Source organism: Erpetoichthys calabaricus, chromosome 3 (genome assembly GCF_900747795.2).
Source record: "Erpetoichthys calabaricus chromosome 3, fErpCal1.3, whole genome shotgun sequence".
NCBI classification, from domain to species: Eukaryota; Metazoa; Chordata; class Cladistia; order Polypteriformes; family Polypteridae; genus Erpetoichthys; species Erpetoichthys calabaricus.
In genome coordinates this window covers 174,993,360-175,011,333 of record NC_041396.2, presented here as the reverse complement: position 1 = coordinate 175,011,333, position 17,974 = coordinate 174,993,360, and the positions used below count along the sequence as shown (strand labels likewise).

General features: G+C 37.8%; 1 protein-coding gene across 2 annotated transcripts in view; it reads left to right on the top strand.

Moving 5' to 3' along the window:
• The window catches only part of mdn1 (midasin AAA ATPase 1), a 306,186-nt gene that overhangs the window by 236,042 nt on the left and 52,170 nt on the right, over window positions 1-17,974 (top strand). For both annotated transcript variants that reach the window (XM_028791087.2, XM_051925449.1), the window contains exons 79-83: window positions 3,221-3,661; window positions 4,136-4,368; window positions 9,655-9,795; window positions 17,418-17,596; window positions 17,799-17,960. In XM_028791087.2, the coding sequence (XP_028646920.2) occupies window positions 3,221-3,661; window positions 4,136-4,368; window positions 9,655-9,795; window positions 17,418-17,596; window positions 17,799-17,960 (1,156 nt within the window). The remainder of the gene's footprint in view (window positions 1-3,220; window positions 3,662-4,135; window positions 4,369-9,654; window positions 9,796-17,417; window positions 17,597-17,798; window positions 17,961-17,974) is intronic.

The following is a 17,974-nucleotide window of genomic DNA, read 5'->3' as shown; positions in this document are numbered from 1 at the left end:
AGTCCGAATGGGCCATGTTCCGTGCCTCTATTGTTGAGGCAGCTGACCGGAGCTGTGGCCGTAAGGTGGTCGGTGCCTATCGTGGCGGCAATCCCCGACCCCGTTGGTGGACACCGGCGGTGAAGGATGCCGTCAAGCTGAAGAAGGAGTCCTACAGGACCCTTTTGTCCTGTGGGACCCTGGAGGCAGCTGATAGGTACCGGCAGGCCAAGCGGAATGCGGCTTTGGTGGTTGCTGAGGCAAAAACTCGGGCGTGGGAGGAGTTTGGGGAGACCATGGAGAACGACTTTCAGACGGCTTCGAGGAGATTCTGGTCCACCATCCGGCGTCTCAGGAGGGGGAAGCAGTGCAGTGTCAACACTGTATATGGTGGGGATGGTGCGCTGCTGACCTCGACTCGGGACGTTGTGGGTCGGTGGGGGGAGTACTTCGAAGAAGATAAAAATATATACTGGCACGATAACACCCAAATTATAGACACCAATAATAGCCTACGGTGAACACCACTGTCAAGTGAATAGTGCTCGCTTGCTCTCGCTCTCGCTCAGTTCAACCTTCTTAAACTGCATGACCTTAACAAACAGTAGGCTTATTACTAAAGCACACTAAGGGAATAAAACATACGATATATAAAAAGAAAAGACAGTCTTTTCATATTTTGTAATTATGCCGGACATTGTTTTGTGCTACAGTAAACTGTGAATTATGTAAACATGTACAGTTACAACACCATCAGAACAGCTATAAATATAATAATGTCAGTATGAAGATCTACTGGAAGTAATTCTCATAGGATTTCAGAAATTCCAACAAATTCAATTAAAATTATAACAAACAAAACACAATATTTTAGACATGTCTAACATTGCTCAAGGCCACTGTCATCATTATTTTTCCTTCTTAACATTCAACCAGTTGCTAAGGCACGCAAGTTTGTTCACATTTTCAGATCCCAGAATAGATCTCTATTTGTACACAGTATGAAAAGAAAAAAAGGCAGGTGCACAATGCAGCATGGAACAAGAGAATCAAAGATTGATTTTGAAATGCTTGCAAGAATAACAGGCCACCTGAATCGCAATATCCCAAGTCTGTTCTCGGTTGTAGGCAAAAAATTTTGCTTGTTTATATTTATTACTATTTAGTTTCTGTTTTATGAAATAAAAAGCATTATTTTGCACAGCTTTGAATTGCTTCTGTGATTGCATGTCATGGATGTTTTGAATTCGTATAGTTGCAGTAGCTGTAGAATGCCTAGTAAAAGAAGGACCTTTGTTACATTACAGGTTTAGGCACCACAATGTTCTCGACCTTTTTAATACATAGTTTGTAGAAGTAATTATTTATAGAAAGTATCCCTAAAAGCAGCATTTAAAATAACCCTAAAAGCAGGAATTTAAAAATCTCAGGAACTGATCTTCTTGCAAATAATACACACACAAAGACCTACCCTTTTAATAATCATAGTTCTCTTACCATTTTGTCATAACAAGAGCTCGAAAAAGTCTGTGTATAGGCTTGTACTTGATCAATTGACTTCATCTGATTTCTTAAGTAAAAACAGTCTGGTCCAAGGTCCTTTATCTTCATTTTTTTTTTCTTTAAATGACTGATTTATGAGGGGGTGAAGGATGTTTCATTAGGAAATAACAGCATTTTCTTTTATTGCTAAAGTTCTGTTTGAAGTTGCAATTTTCTTAAAGTCATGCTCACTCATCTGTAGTTACATAATGTTAAAGGTGTGTGTGAACTGTGATCTATTGACATCAGCATGACATAGTGCATCGACTATTGTCCAATCATATTAGATTAAAAAAAACCTAAAACAATAATTTGCTGCCAATAAATGTGTCACACAGCTGCATCCTTGAAAAAATCTGAAAGCAAGCAATTAAAGAGTAGCTTCAGGTCACCTGCTTGCCTAAAAATCAAGGACTTGTATAGACTCTCATTTGGCCACCATCTTTCACTCCAGAAAGTGTTTTTTTCTTTTTTTTTAATATTAGCATCATTGTGAAATTTACTTTAATTATACTGTAAAACAGTAATTGGCATTGCAGTGTCCTGGGGTGATCCTATTTTCCCATTTAGTTACATATAGTTCTTTATCAGAATGCCCAAAGTTCTGTACTCTTACCACACTGTCAGGTTTAACTAATGCTATAGTTCAGCATTTCTCCCTTTCTTTTACATTCTGTAACCCTAGGCAATTAGGTAGACTACCAGAAAAGCCGGGATAGAAATTTGCCTGTCTACTGTAGAAAATATGCCCAAAAGTTAAGCAATCATAGTATAAATTTGAGTGTTTGCAAAATAATAATAATAATAAAACCTTGATAACGATCTGATCATCTCCCTTAAGCTACCAGTTAGGTTTCTGTCTTGGTATGTTGATTGCCCTCTAGTTCAACATGGTCCAGTGTGGCCCTTGGTTGGTGTGATAAAAACAAACCGCATGGCTTTTCTGAATATGGCAACCAAGAAAAAGACTGAGCCTCTGTATCAGCCTTAATTTAAAGGAATTCTTTACATATCTCTTGAATCACAGTCCCCATCCCAATCCAGTCCTGCTGTGGCCTGTTCATGTCCTAGTCACAGGAATTTTCTCCAGTTTCAAAGGATGCCTCTCTGAGTCATAAATTTACTTTCTTCCTTCCAGTCCAGGAAGGCTCATAGAATGTAAAGTGTCCTGCACACCTGACCCATGCTTGTCAGCTGTACCGTACCCCATCACAGATGGCTAGAACACATCACTTAACATAAATTCTTTTCAGATCTCATAATTCATAAATGTCTCTCACCAAGGACTGGTTTAGGCAGCTTCCCCAAATTTTAAAATATATTGTTAGACATTAATAAAAAAAAAAAAAGCCTATATATTATATTATTTTCCATTACAAATAGTTATAAAATTTTAGCTTTGTAGTAAATTAATAAATACCCTTTTCAACAATTTAAATAAAATATATTACAAGTAACATAATTATTTACTGCTTCTATTTCTTACTTTCTACGTAAACACTTGCCCAAATATTGAACCATGAGGAATATGTGAAGTTTAACATATTTAAGTCTTATGTCATAGATTTTGTGTTGTCTTTTTCCCTCTGTTGGTACATTTTGAATGTTTTGGCCAAACCTGATCTTTCTTGCCTTTTTTTAATTCATATTTATTGTCCAAATTTTATAATCTACCATTTTCTCTTTTTTGTTTTAACAGAAAACTTGTAAGCGGTATCCAGGATGTGCAATCTCAGCTATATATGACAACACATGATGATTTTACTTTACCTCCTCAAAGTAGTCTTTTGTCTTGGATGCATAAAATACATAACCTTTCCAGTCAATGTCTTTTGGGTCTGCAGGAGCTCTCATTGTTCCTTCAGTGCTGCCCAGACCCTACTAAAACAGAGGACCAAAACATTTCCCAGAATTGTAATATTTTAACCAGTGATCAAGCTACAGAATCAAAATTTGACTGTCAATATCCAACACCATTTTCTTTGGAGAGTTTAGCTCTTGGTTGTCGAATGAGAAAAGGAGATTCTACCTGGCTACAGTTGACTGCCCAAGTGTCAGAGAGGTTAAAAGACCTGCAGACACTAAAGGCAGATTTGGATATGATTTTCCTTAGACCTACTTCAGCAGTATTGCAGACATGGTAAGTTTTTTTGGAAAACTGACACATCATAGGTATATAGTTGCAGTTCTTGATTTGAAACTCAGTTTTGTTATTTTTTACAATTCTTTATTGATTTCTTGGTTTAGTTTTTATATGGCTCTGAGTCACTTTGGGAAAATATGTGTACCAAGTAACATAACATTCTTAAACCTATTTTCTCCTATTTAGAGTAAAGGGGCCCAGAACCAGTCTTACCAACAATAGGTGTAAGGCAGGAAACAGCTCTTTCACACAATCACGTTTACACTCACCAGTTCGAAGTCACCAATTCAATCATGCTCAGGATGTAAAAAGCTAATGCATCCCACCAGGGTTCAAGCACTGTTGATCTGTCCTATAAAGACTTGATTTGTTGAAAAATGCGGAATACTTGCACAGTTCACACGAGTTTTAAATAACTACCCTTGATTCAAAATTGTGATATATATATTTTTTTCTCTTTCTCCTCTCCAGGCATCATTTTGAAGTGTGTTCTTCTGGTTTAAGTAAACTGGGTTCATTAGCTTCCCATCTTCAGGATATAGAGTTATTTTTCAGTGTGTCATTATCAGGAAAGGAGGATTGCCCCTATAATAATCCAGGAATAATCCAGACTTTACGGTTCCTCAGAAAGGAGATTGAGCAGCATATCACTGAGTTCACTACGTGGAGGACAGACCAACCATTTCTAAAATCCCAAAAGCAAGGTATCAATAAATGGCTTTATATGAACTGTGCATTTCCATAAATGTCTTAATGTTAGTATTTTTTCTGTAGAGTCCAACGATTGCATAATCTTTCATTGCAGTAAAAGTTTGGATCTTGTTTGCTCAAATGTTTTTGGTTGTGCATAAATCACCAAAAGCAACAAAGATCATTCCTTCAGTTATAGACAACTCAAACCAATTGAATACACTATTCTTTAATTCTACTTTACTCTTAACTGATTTTAAATGGATATTTTATCAGTAGTATAGAAAGCAGAATTAAGATTTCAAGGAATTAGAGCTGGGATAAGGCCATATACAGTAAAGCGTCATATCATTAATCACCTTGATTAGAAGAATTTCTATACTGAAATGATAAGAGAATGTTTTTCTAAAATATGGTTTTAATTTTTTAAACTGTTTGAAATTCATTTTTACACATTTCAATTATTTTATCTGCATACCAATTCAAAATTAGGTACTTGGTTAATCATTAGAGATATTACATATACATGAGGTGCTCCCTGCGAGAGAGGAAGCACATGCCACAAAATTTTAGACACCCACATACTGTAGTTAGAAAACCCTGTTGGCTCTTTGGCTTAGGGAGTTCTTCTTTACTGCAGTTGGATAAGGTGTTGCTTACTGACTTGGATTCCCCTGGATCACAGCTAGTATCTCTGTTTGAAGATGTGAAACAGAGTCGGGAAAGTTTTTGAGCGATTTCTTGTGAGTAACAGCCTGTCGGGGCAGAACGTTCCCTTCAGTCCAGTGATGATCATTTTCTAGTGTCGCTGTGTCAGCTTTGTTGAAAGTGTCATGCAGTGTTAAAGTATATTGCAATGTTTGCACGATGTAACATTTTCACTATTGGTTTTAATTGCTTTTGCCATTTTCCTGGAGGATGAGATACTATTTGCATAGGTGCACCTAATTAAATGACTTTTCAGAGTTTTTGGCTCCTGGTCCTCCATCTTTAGTTTTTAATTATTCCTTTGACTGATTATACTACCTTCAAGTTCTACATTAAATACATTTTTCTAACTTTCTTCTTCTTTGAAGAATCTCTTATTTGCAGTTTTGTCAGTATTTACTTTTCATCCAAATATGGTGTTCATTTATCCGATTTTATTTAGCTAATCTAAATTTGAAGAGGAGCTACCCTATATTCATTGCTGCACTTCATCACCTATTTTATGCTGCAGTCATTACTTCTGAGTTCCTGTTGAAGTCAGTGGTATCTTACTTCATGAATTATCTGTACTGTTTAACCATATTGTAGGCTTTTTAAATTTGATTTAAAAAATGCCACATTGTATATAGTAAAGGCTCCTGCACCATCCTTACATATAATTTGATAGTATCCGTATGTATGGTGTTCACATCAATACCCCATATGTATGGTGTTTGCGTCAATACCTCGACTCAATACAAGTTAGAAGCATGAGTAATGATGACTGGGTATTAAGAACAGTCATTGTTTGAGTGACGATCGCAACGCAGCCACAACAGCAGCGGCCGCGGAAAGGATGCGTAGGAAACAGTCACATGACTGACGAGGAACATAGACTTGCTAATGTGACCAGACGTACAAAATGTGCACAACAAACGGATGAGCAGCTTGCGCTACAGAATACTACTACCGCTGAAAGAAATCGTGCCAGCCGTGCACAAGCGACTGAACAAGCTCGAGCAGCCGCAAATGCAGTACGGGTTGAAAGACATCGAGCAGTTTGTGCCTTGTGGCATGAAAATGCTCAGCGGCACAGCATTGCCATGTGCAATCACACAGATATTATTGAGGACGAAGTTCCGGAGCACCACTCTGGCGCATTTGACAACCTGTGCAAAAATTGCAACTCATTCAACTTCACCTGTGAGAACAAGCAAGGTGGAGAATACAATTGCTGCCATAAAGGTCGAGTTCGAATTAACCCTTACAGATATCCTGACAGGTTTAAGAACCTGTTGACATATTTAGACCCAAACTCCAAGCACTTCTTGGAAAATATCAGAAAGTACAACAGTGCATTAGCCTGTGCATCCATGGGCACACAAATATCCCTGCCTCCAGGCCATAGTCCATGTTGTTACAGTATACATGGCCAAATATACCATCAATCTGGACCCTTGCACCCCAGAGAGGGTGAAACACCAAAATTTGCTCAAATCTATATATTAGAACAAAATCATTTCAGGGACTTAAAAAAACAAATAATTCTTTGCAGAGAAAGTATTGATTTCACAAATGTAGAATTTGTAGCCCGATTCAATCGGGCTCCCAGTTGCTAGTATTATATAAACTTGTTAGGGAGCTTGTTACATGTTTGCACTTGCTGTTATTTTTGATGTTTACTGTTGTGGCACTTTTAACAGAGGTAATTTATTAGAAATAAAGAAAACAGATTATATATCCGGAATGCATCGAGTACAAGACATTATGCTAATCATAATGTGGTAGAGGAGTATCTTTTAATATTCACCCACTGCTGGTACTGAAAAGAGCTGTCAGACAGTGCTAAATTCGAAAAAGCCACCAGTGAAGCCATATGTGTGCTCCTTCCAGTTTGTGTGAAAGAAGCCAATAGAGGCAACTCCTTCCCAGAAAAGTGTCTTGTGTCTCTTGTGCAGTAAGGACATGTGCATAGTGAAATGTTTTGTCAGTGGTTTGGCAGTGTCCGGATGTTCAGCGAACAGCTGACTTAACAATGAAGGTCTGTGTTCAAATCGTGTAGTGCGTGTTGACTGCATGTTCCTTCTGTGTTTCCTTTCTTATTGTAAATTGGAGTTGGTGGTGTTTAAATTTTTTTTTTATTTTATATCCTTCAGATTTTGATGCTATTTGCAAATTTCACAACTTTTCTATATTTTACCATACTCTGCCATTAATACACATTAGGAACAGTAATGGGCTAACCTCCTGGAATATAGTTTTGTCCTGTTATTTTAGTCTGTTTTTAAAGCAACATATACAGGTACATAATAAAAAAAATTTTGTTGTAATGAAAATTTTGTAGTAATGAGATTCTATGATTGTCACTATAGTGCTTGATTTGACCTGCATCCAGGCATTTGCAATCATTTCAATAGCTTCTTTCATGTTAGTTTACAACTCCTCCTGTCTACAAGTTATGCTGACAAGAATTTTTCTCAGTATTTCCTTGTGATAAAACACTTTCAGGGTGAGAATGAAGTCCAAATCCAATGGCTGAAGCACTGCCGTGCAATTGGGTGGGAGATATTCAAAGCGAAAATTATCTAAATGTGGAAGTATGCTGTTGGCAGCACAGTTATTAGCCAGAAGCAGAATCTTCCTCTTCTTCTTTTATATATTGTGAGGTTTCTGAAGTGTGATTGCAGCGTCTGTGGAAGATTGTTTGTCCATTGCTGGGGCAGGGCAACTGTAGGCTCACAGCGCTGCTGAAGAGCGCTGCAGAACAAAATCCGAAAACATTGTGGTTGCGCTATATGGAAGGAACATTACAAATGCAGGGAATAGTATTACTTGGCCACAACCCTGCCTGACTGCTGTGATATTGCTGTTCCCATTTCAAGCAGAATAAAGCTGGTTTTGCTAAAGTACTGAGACTCAGCTTCGTGTTTTGCGGAGCAAGACAGGGACTCGCACATCACACTATCCTTGTCAAGTTGTCACAGCCTGTTTACCAAAATGTCTTGAGTCATTCAAGCTTGCTGGTTCACTTTATACTCGCAGGAAAGGAATGTAAAGTGCTTAAAATACCGAGGATTGGTCGACTTGCCAGTGATGAGAGAAATAACTTTTTGTGGCTGCCAGTTGAATTGCAGCAAAGTAGAGCTGTCAGCCTTTGTTTAGATTTTTTTCCTCCTCAGCATGGATCTCCTTTGAGTGCAAAAGTGTTATGCAGTAGCAGCTGGTAGAAGATTCCAGTCTCATCAGCATTGTAGATGTCTTCTGGCTCATAAGCTGAAATGATTTTCCTGATTTCATCTGCACGCCATTTGTTTGGTTTTTCAGTTGGAACTGCAGATTCTTCTCCACAGATTGCTTTGTCTACAATTCCAAAACAATCCTGAAAGCGAATTAGCCAACCCCAACTGACAGTAAAATCTTCTTCTAAAGTCTTACACCACAAAACACAAGGCTGAATCTCAGGACTTTAGCAAAACCAGCTGTAGTCAGCTTGAAACAGGAACAGCATGGTTTTTTATTGTAGCAGGATCTACTACTCTCTTATACACTGACACAGCAATCCGGCAGGGTCGTTATCAGGTTAGTGGCCAAGTAATACTCTTCCCTGCATTTATAATGTTCCTTGCATCACCACTGGGCAGAGTGGTGGCTCTGAGGCTAGGGATCTGCGCTGGCAATTGGAAGGTTGCCAGTATATTCCAATCCTGTATATTCCAAAAGGGACTCCGCTCTGTTGGGCCCTGGAGCAAGGCCCTTAACCTGCAATTGCTCCGTCCTGGATATGACGTTAATCTGCATCCAGCCCTGCATGTATGCCCTCCAACCTGCAGGGAAAAACTTGGGGGTTGGTGGCAGAATTGGCACTCCAGCCACCATTAAAAACAAAAAAAAAAAACTCGCACTGTTCCACTCCATCTGAAATAGTGTGGTGCTGAGGTGGCTGCACTCGGGTCCTAATCTGGATCCTGAGTTGGTTTGTCATGTGGTGGGTGCGGCAATGCGCTGTATCAGCGCATGCTCCTAACCTCTCTCTCTCTCTCTCTCTCTCTCACCCATCGAGATCTTTTCGGAGTTGCTGCAGTGCTGTGAGCCTGCTGTTGCCCCAGCATAAACAGTCTTCCACAGACGATTGCTTTTTCTTGAATGAGCATCTGCCATTTCTTTAGGAGGATGACAATGAGTTAGATTCCAATGGATGTTTTTCAAATGTTGATGAGCAATAAGCAAAAGGTATCACTGAAAACCACAGAAAACAAACACAGCAAAAAAACAGTTTGAGGAAAGTTCAAAGAAAGAAAAATTTACAATGCTTGTGTTCGGGGATTGTTGTGCACAACTGAGCTGCGACCACAGAACTAACTGCTCTGTGGATGATTCATTCAGGCATTTCAAGGTCTTTTGGGGACTTTGTTTTAATAAAAGTATCTTCTGAATGTATTTCGTAGTAACAAGATTTCTATAGACTCTGTCATATGGGGCTATATATTGGGACCGTAAAAATACTTTGTTGTAATGAAAATTTCATTGTAACGATATTATTTGTAACAGATTTTCACCTGTATATTTTTGTGTACTTTTTAATTTGTTCTCTTCTTTTTTGTCTTTTTAATTAGAGTCCTCTCCTGAATTTGCATTACAATTCTTTGGACAAATCGAGGGTGCTATTAGTGCAGTTTTATGTACTGTGCAAAGCCTGGTGAAGAGAAAGGAAGATCACACAACAAAATCCAAAGAAGTCAAAAGCCAAAAATCCGGTAAGGTTTAAAGACTGATTTTGAGCTTCCATTTCCGGTGATAACACTATACAGTACACACCCAAAATTTGCGGGGGTTACGTTCCTAGAGCATCCATGAATTGTGAAAAACTGCGAATTTTGGATGTGGTTAAAAAAAAAAATGCTTATTTTTATAGTTTAAACCCGAAATATGCCCCCAAAACACTTTTTAATTTCAAACTCACCTTAATACATTACCTAAAAATAAAGGATGTAAAGGTAAACCAATATACTGCACAGTACTGTACTGCTATGTCTCCCGCAGTGCTAGAATGTAAAATACCGATGTTACCGCTATATGTACTGTAATTCATGCAAGCACGTTTTCATTTCCAGAAGCCTTAGAAGGAGCAGGGCGTTTCGGCGGCATCTTTGGGCTTTAACCCATAAACTGCCACATACTTGGGGGTTAATGCATCCCTGGACGCCAAATAATTTTTTGCTTCACTTTAAGTAAACGTCACAATTCACAAAGAAAATGTGAAATTTTAATGAAACACATTTTTTTTCATGCAAAGAGCATCACAATTACTGCAACACTGATCATTTTACACACTGCTAATGAACTGTAAAAACTTAAAAAAAAAAAAAAAAAAAAAAAAACACTACTGGAACAATATGTACAAGATGCAACTGATGCCATGGATGAAATTCAGTAAATCACAGAGCCAGCTGCGCTTGAACTGGCTGCACTCAAGCTCATAGAGGTAAGCGCTGATGCTTGCAGGCTAGTCTAGTGCAGGGGCTGAATCCAGTGAGGCTGCAGGGTGTCACGCTTGGGTCACAGAATTGCACAGAAACACAGGAGATTGTAGAGACAGGAACTTTATCCAAACATTTCAAACAAACATATCTCTTTCAGAAGTAAAACGAGCTCGATTAAAGAATAGACCTCATAGGGGAGCACAACGGGAGCGGGACCCCCAACAGGAGCAGAGGATGTCTGTGGGAGGAGAGAGAAACAAAGCAATCAGCCAAAAAGAACAGGTGCTGTTCGGGCTTTTAAGTATGCATAGCATCACGTGGGAAGCATATCACACAACACAGCAGCATCAAGTAAGCCCAGCAAGTAAGGGAGTAATGTGAAAGTAGTCTATCAGCATTTTTTAAGAGGGTTTTTTAAAGGAGCATCCGTGTCTACGAGGGGTGCGTTCAGTCCCTCTGCTCACAAGGGGATGGCAGTGGTCATGAGCTGACTGCTCAATGAATGTACGGCACTGACTGATCAGCTCCTGTGTGCTCGCAATTGGCTCTGGGAAATGATTGTAGCCGATTGTGGTGGTTTAAGGGTTAAGCGGAACAAAACGGAAAACACAAGAACACTCAGCTGGAGATGCATCACAGTCAATCAGCAGCAAGGAGAAATGAATAACGCTGTAGCGGTCCGGTGCCGCTAAGATTTACACTGTCAAGAAGACGGCAATTTATTTATTTTTATGGTGGAGATTCCAGGGACACACCCAGCCTTGGCCGGACCCGCATGCACTCATGAACAGAGACAAAAACAAAGCAAACCGGTAATCAAACAGCAAATAAAGAATGTAATAAAAACAAATGAAATAAATGAAAATAATGATACCACCCCTTTTCCCCTTACGGCGATTACACATTAAATACAACAAAGCACAAACAAAACACACACAGTAAATCATGAAAAACAGCAATGGATGAAATATAATGATGAAGATAGATAGTCCAGAGATCCGCACGTTGAATGGGAATGTAAAGATAGTCCTACTAGTTCCTGAAATGGTAAAGAAGGGAGCGCTCCTTTCTTTGCAGGATGGCCATGAATCCACTTACAGTCCTCATGTACACAGGCAGACATCAGACAATCCAGATGCCAACCATGAAATGATCCAGGACAAAACTAATAAGTACAGGTAACCCAACAGAAGGCAGAGAGACAGGAACTTGAAACACAAATTACAAAAACTTTTTTTTTTTTTCCCTTTGGTCACCAGCCCTCTTTTTAAAAGCTGCGCTGACATCCTTTGACCCCAACAGCCCCTGCACCCTCAGCAGAAGACCAATCGGAGCCACTGCAAGGACTGCTGGGAGTTGCAGTTTCAAATTCTATTGTCTACTTTCACCATCCCAAGCAACGTTTTCCTCTACAGTTGCTTCCTGCTCTCTCTACAGTACAATATTGCACGAAAAAAGCCATAAAAATGTCGGAGGATATTAGATAGGTTCTAAGGAACAATCCACAAATGACTGAGGCCGCAAACTCTGAACCGTGACTTTCCAGGGGTCTACTGTACACCAATATCAGATCATTAGCTAATTGCTTCTTATTCTTTATCAAAAAGCTGCTTTTTTTAAATTGAATGTGTAAGCATATATGTGGAAAGTATCACAGAGGTCTCCAGTTCTTATTTTAAGGTGATATTTGTACCTAACTAAATCTTTCATTGTTGGGGTAGACACAAATGATTATGAATGTGTGTTAAATTTGAATATTACTTGAATTACTGGTTATGCAGAATTTGAAAACATCAGGATGTGAAAAAATACAACTAAAATAACCAACAAGCAAGCAAACAAACACTATTATGAATAAAATACTTAATTAAAAAGGGTCTTAAAGTAAAAAAAAATTAATATATTTGTTTTTGATTAAGAATGGACTTATATTAACATAATTTGGTATTAGCAGTTCAGCTTGAAATAAAACCAAATAAATAGGCTTTTAGGATCTTTTAGACCTCATTGTTACAATGGATCTACTCGGACTCATTTCACATGTATTAAAAAAATCAATCCTAAATTGAGGTAAATGTTGTTTATTCATAGACTTCATCGATATAGCTGCTAGTCATATTCTGCAAAATGTGACTTAATATTAGTAAAGTATAAATGATAACATTTTAAATCATATTTCAGGAGCAGGCCAACTCATAATTGATACTTTAGCATTAAATTACTATAAGTTAAACTTTTTCAGTAAGGTCATTTTTGCACTGTTGATTATGGTGTAACTTCGTGCTTTGTTCTGAAAGGGCAATGATTGGAAAACAAGCCTTTTTTATTTTTTTTAATTGCTTGTTATTGTTATTGCCACATTTTAAATACTATTTATAAAAATGAGCAAGGCTGAAAATACAAATATAAATCTGTTAGTTTATTTTAATTTCTTGATGTTAAGCATTTTGACAATGGGAAAGGTGCTCTATACTGTAAATAAAATGTATTATTATGTTTGTTGGTAATTTTTTAACTTTTTTGAAAGCAACCTTCTAGATGTCTTAATCAGTAGATTACCACATACGTGCGCAAAAGGTTCTGTACAACATGCAGTGAATTCACTCAAAAGATCATCCGCTTAAAAAAATACTGTTTCAGATACAGGAGGCAAAGAGAAGAAATGGGAGAAAACCCTTACACTGCATAACACTTCATAAGTGGCAATCTGTATAAACTCACACTGCACTTTCAGGGCACTCCTTCCAGGCTGTCCACACCACTGGCAAGAAGCAGGATTTCATAAAAGGGAAGGCCTATGTCACCAGTGGGCTTAATGTTATTTTTATTACTGTTAAATATGCATTAATTAACAAAAAAAAAAATTCAGAAGTCCACTCATTCCAAAGTACATGGCATTGTGTGCTTTTTTTCTTGTTTGTTTTTTTTACCATAACTAGTATGAATGAGTTTTGTTAACACAAATTTAAATCCAATTACAAAAGATGAAGAAAAACTGACTGCCTACCTTTAGATGATGCATATGAGATACCAGCCCATCTCAAGCCGTAAACACCAAAATGTTACCTGTTATTATTTTGACCAGTAGCATTATATGACAGCAAAGAGAATGATTACTGTTTTTGCATCTTTTAATATCCCATATTCCAGCCATGCACTGTTACTGAGCCGCAAAGCTGCATGAACTTAACTGGCTATAACTGGTTGAAAACTTTAACACAGATTGAGTTAGTGGCTCATGAATATCGGACAAATCAGCAACATTTGGCAGCTGGGTGGTCAGATTTTCCAGCACACTCAATAGTAGTATTGATAGAAAACACATTGCTAAAGTTGGCACAGCTCACGATGAGATTTTCACTTTCCTTTGGGGCATTACTGAAATTTTCAGTGCCGACATTTGACTGTTACATTTTGCAGTTCTTTGTTTCCTTTTGCTAATAAAACCTAAAAGGATTGTTTGTTGAGACATCGTTCTCATTTCTCTCCAACAAGACCTACCACAACTAGCAATAGACAATTTGCAAATGATTTGTTCTTTTTGAACAACAGTTTTCCATGAATCATATGAATTGATTCAGTGGAGCTCAAAGTGCTGAGTAACTTCAGGAAGTAACTTGTTGCTAGACTACAGTTAACCTCGCGTTTTGCTTAGATGTAATTGATTAACATTTTAAGTCAATCTTATTTTCTGAACCTTGTTACCGAGATACAGGCGGTATAATTGCTATTCATAAAAGAGTTTTCCAAATACATTTTTAGTAGTTGAATTAACTTTAAAAGTTAACACTGGTAATTTTACTATGTACATCAACTGATGTTAATCAATGAAGATATGTATTGAAGTGCATGTAGGCAGTATAGGGTAATTTTCATTTAAGGGAAAAAAAATTAAAAGCTTAGTTAAAAAAAAAATAAATAAAAAAAAAAGTTGGGCTAATAAGAAAAGTGAGTGGGCAGGCCCTATAATGGCATTGTACCTGGTTCGCACCAACTTAAGAGAGAATATGGAAATAGCCCAGAAAAGTTTGAGTTAAGACGTGTTTATTTTCATACCTTTTTAATGGTAAAACCAGGATTTTGCTGAGGTATATGATCTATATATTTGACAATCTAAACCGAGGAAGAAACTTTCTCTGCAAAAAAGCCAACTTCACAGCAGCAGCTTTCTCCAACTCTAAGAAGCACGCTGCAATTACACTTAGTTATAGTCATCTACTAGTCACAGTTCTGGGACATAGTGCAACAAAGCTAATGTCAAAAGTTAGTCTTGTTACTATAATAATGTTGTAAAAGCAGGCCTGCACAGGATCATCCCCAGCTCACAGCACTCTGCAGACTGTTGTTCCAACGAACTGTTTTTACTTAGACTCCTAGCCTAATTAAGCAAGATGTTAGTTCCTAGTCATAATAATAATAATGCATTTTATTTATAGGGCACTTTACATTAGCAGCAAATCTCAAAGTGCAACGTAAAAAGTATAAGCAAAGCAAGATAGAAACAGAGATACAACAATAATAATTACAGCATTCTTGTTAATAAGCTTTCCTAAATAGAAAAGTCTTTAGCTGTTTTTTTTAAACAGCCTACAATCTGCTGTGTTCTCAGGCTCTCTGGTAGGGCATTCCAGAGCCGTGGAGCAGCAGCTGCAAAGACTCGGCCTCCCATTGTATGAAGTTTGGTCACAGGGGGGCGAAGGCGGTAGGTATTTGCAAAACGGAGGTTTCTTGTATTGAATTTGAAGTATAAGGAGTTCCTTGAGATATTGTGGAGCATTTCCATGGACTATGTATTCGATACGGAGATGGATAGGGAGCCAATGAAGTGATCGAAGGATTTGTGAAATGTGTTCACATTTCTGCACCCTCATCAGGATTCTTGGAACACTATTTTGAATTTGTTGCAGCTTTTGAAGGCTCTTGTTGGGTTTCCCGATGAGAAGTGCAGTTCAGTCTGGATGAGATAAAGGCATGAACCAGCTTTTCAGTATCACAGAGGGAGAGGTAGGGATGGAGTTCGGCTATGTTTCGGAGATGAAGGAATGCAATTTTACAAAGGTGATGGACATGTATATCAAATGACAGATGGGGGTCTAACTTGACACCCAGATTTGTAACAGAAGGGGAGAGGGTAATGGTACGATCAGAAAAGGAAATACAATATACTATAGTACAATTTACTATACAGTTTCTATATTATGGGGCCAATGTAAAAATTAGAAAACAACGATAAACTAAGGTAATCTTTATTAGAATGTAACAGTCATTTACACTGACGTAGTTGCAGCCTTTCAGTATTTGCCCAGGTGCCTACTCTGTCCGTCTTTAAATTGTCATAAGGATACAGTTAAGGCAGCAAACTACACAGAAAAAGCAGATTAATAGGAAAACAACATGGTTGTTAACGTGCAGCCACATGGAGTAGCCAGGACTGAATTTGAGAACCATTTATATATAGAAATGTGTGTATCTTTTTGTTCAGTATTTCATAATGTGTTTTTATAGTATGTGAGCGCTGAAGTCGGAAAATGACGAGATAAACACCAATTTAAAATTAAAAGCAATTTCTTTATTCTTTATTCTTGGTGAGTTAGAGAGATTGTGAGACTGCCCCAACCCATGCCTCCGAAGAGACTGGAGTGACCCCAAACCCCCCAAAGCTCAGTGCCACTGGCTGGTCAGAACAGACAGTCTTGCTTAAAAGAAAAAAATCCCTTTTATATTACCTAGCTTATTCATTAGCCAAAGAGAGAACAGAAAAAAACATAACAGTTCATTTTGAGGTCATACATAAATTAGGGTTACATCTTTAATTTATGACATTTAGGAGTACAGAAAAACAAAGCAGTACCAGGTGCCTACAATATCTAAAGACTGTGACCTCTCAGTATACACACACAAACCCATTTTAAGCTGTTTTCTTAAAGTTCATTGCATTAGTTATAAAGAGATTACATTCTTATAACTTTATTATCTTCATTAGATTATATTTGTTTGATTAGATTAATAATCCTTATTTATTAATTCATAATTGACAATTATGTCTTACATTTTTTAGCAAGAGTGAAGAAAACGATCACATTGATTCATCATATCACAGGGTGTTCTGTTAATATCAAGAAGTTAGCACTTTCTCATAGAAGAATTAAATCAGTCTCCTATTCTGTGCATAAACATAATTCCTTTCCTACCTAAATGCAGATCAAAACATATAGAAGTATAAAATCATATAGTTCTCTGCAGCATGATTAATACAAAATACAGTCATTGGTATTTTGTGAGTTAAATACTTATAATCATCTGCGGTGGGCGGCTGGCTCCCTGCCCGTGGTCTGCTTCCTGCCTTGCTCCCTGTGTTGGCTGGGATGGGCTCCAGCAGATCCCTGCAACCCTGCAGTTAGGATATAGCAGGTTGGATAATGGATGGATACTTATAATCATTACAGTTAATGTTTTTTCTGCTTTCTCAAATACCAATGCTGTGTTTAATGGAACAAGGGGAGACTGGCCTTTCACCATAAATTTAAGCATTTTTAAACCTGTTTACTCCAATTCGGAGTCATTGGGTACCAAGTACCTATCCCAACAGTGTCAGATGTAAGGCTGGAAACCGCCCTGGATACACTCACACATGCTCACTCAATCTTACAATGTACCAATTTAGAATTACAACTTAACCTAACATCCATGACTTTGGGAATGTGGGAGTAAACCCAGACTATCCTGAGGAAAATTTGAACGTTCATGAATGAATAATACATATATACTCTGCATATACATTGGCTTTGTGTGAGATTCTAAATTTATAACACTGGATTCACGAGGCAGCAATGGTAACCACAGCATATTTTAATCATTTCTAAAAGCAAACTTCATTCATAATATATCTGTTGCAGAATGTAAGGAAAATGAAGATGAAGGAGATTTAATCAGAGTGGGGCACTTGACTAAACTACTAGATAAAGATCTGTCTGCTGAAGTTTCTTCCTTAAATTTGGAAAAGATCCCATCCATTCTACTGAATCTTTTGGAGAGCCTAAAAATTTACAGAGAGGACTGTGCAGCACATTGTCTGGTAAGGTATTTTCTATTCAGTACTAATGTGAATTTATGTTTAAAGCAAACAGGCAGATGCTTTCATGTCTGATTTCGTATGGTAAAACCGTTGATCAGGTAAGGCAACTCTTGAATATTATACTAATATAAAGTTTGTTTTTAGCTTTCTTGTATTTAAGAGCTTTATAAATATTTTTTTCTATTTTGTGGTTTTGTGACAGACTTTAAAGGAAGCCTGCTTGTCTCTTGTGCGCCTTCTGCCTATGTTATCAACCTATGTGGATCTGGTTCAGTTCTTCCTCATAGTTTCTTTGCTGGCTCACAGAAGCACTGGCAAACTGCTGTCTGTTCTTGCCAGCATATTCACTGAGATCGCTCAGAAGGTAAGAAAGCAGTG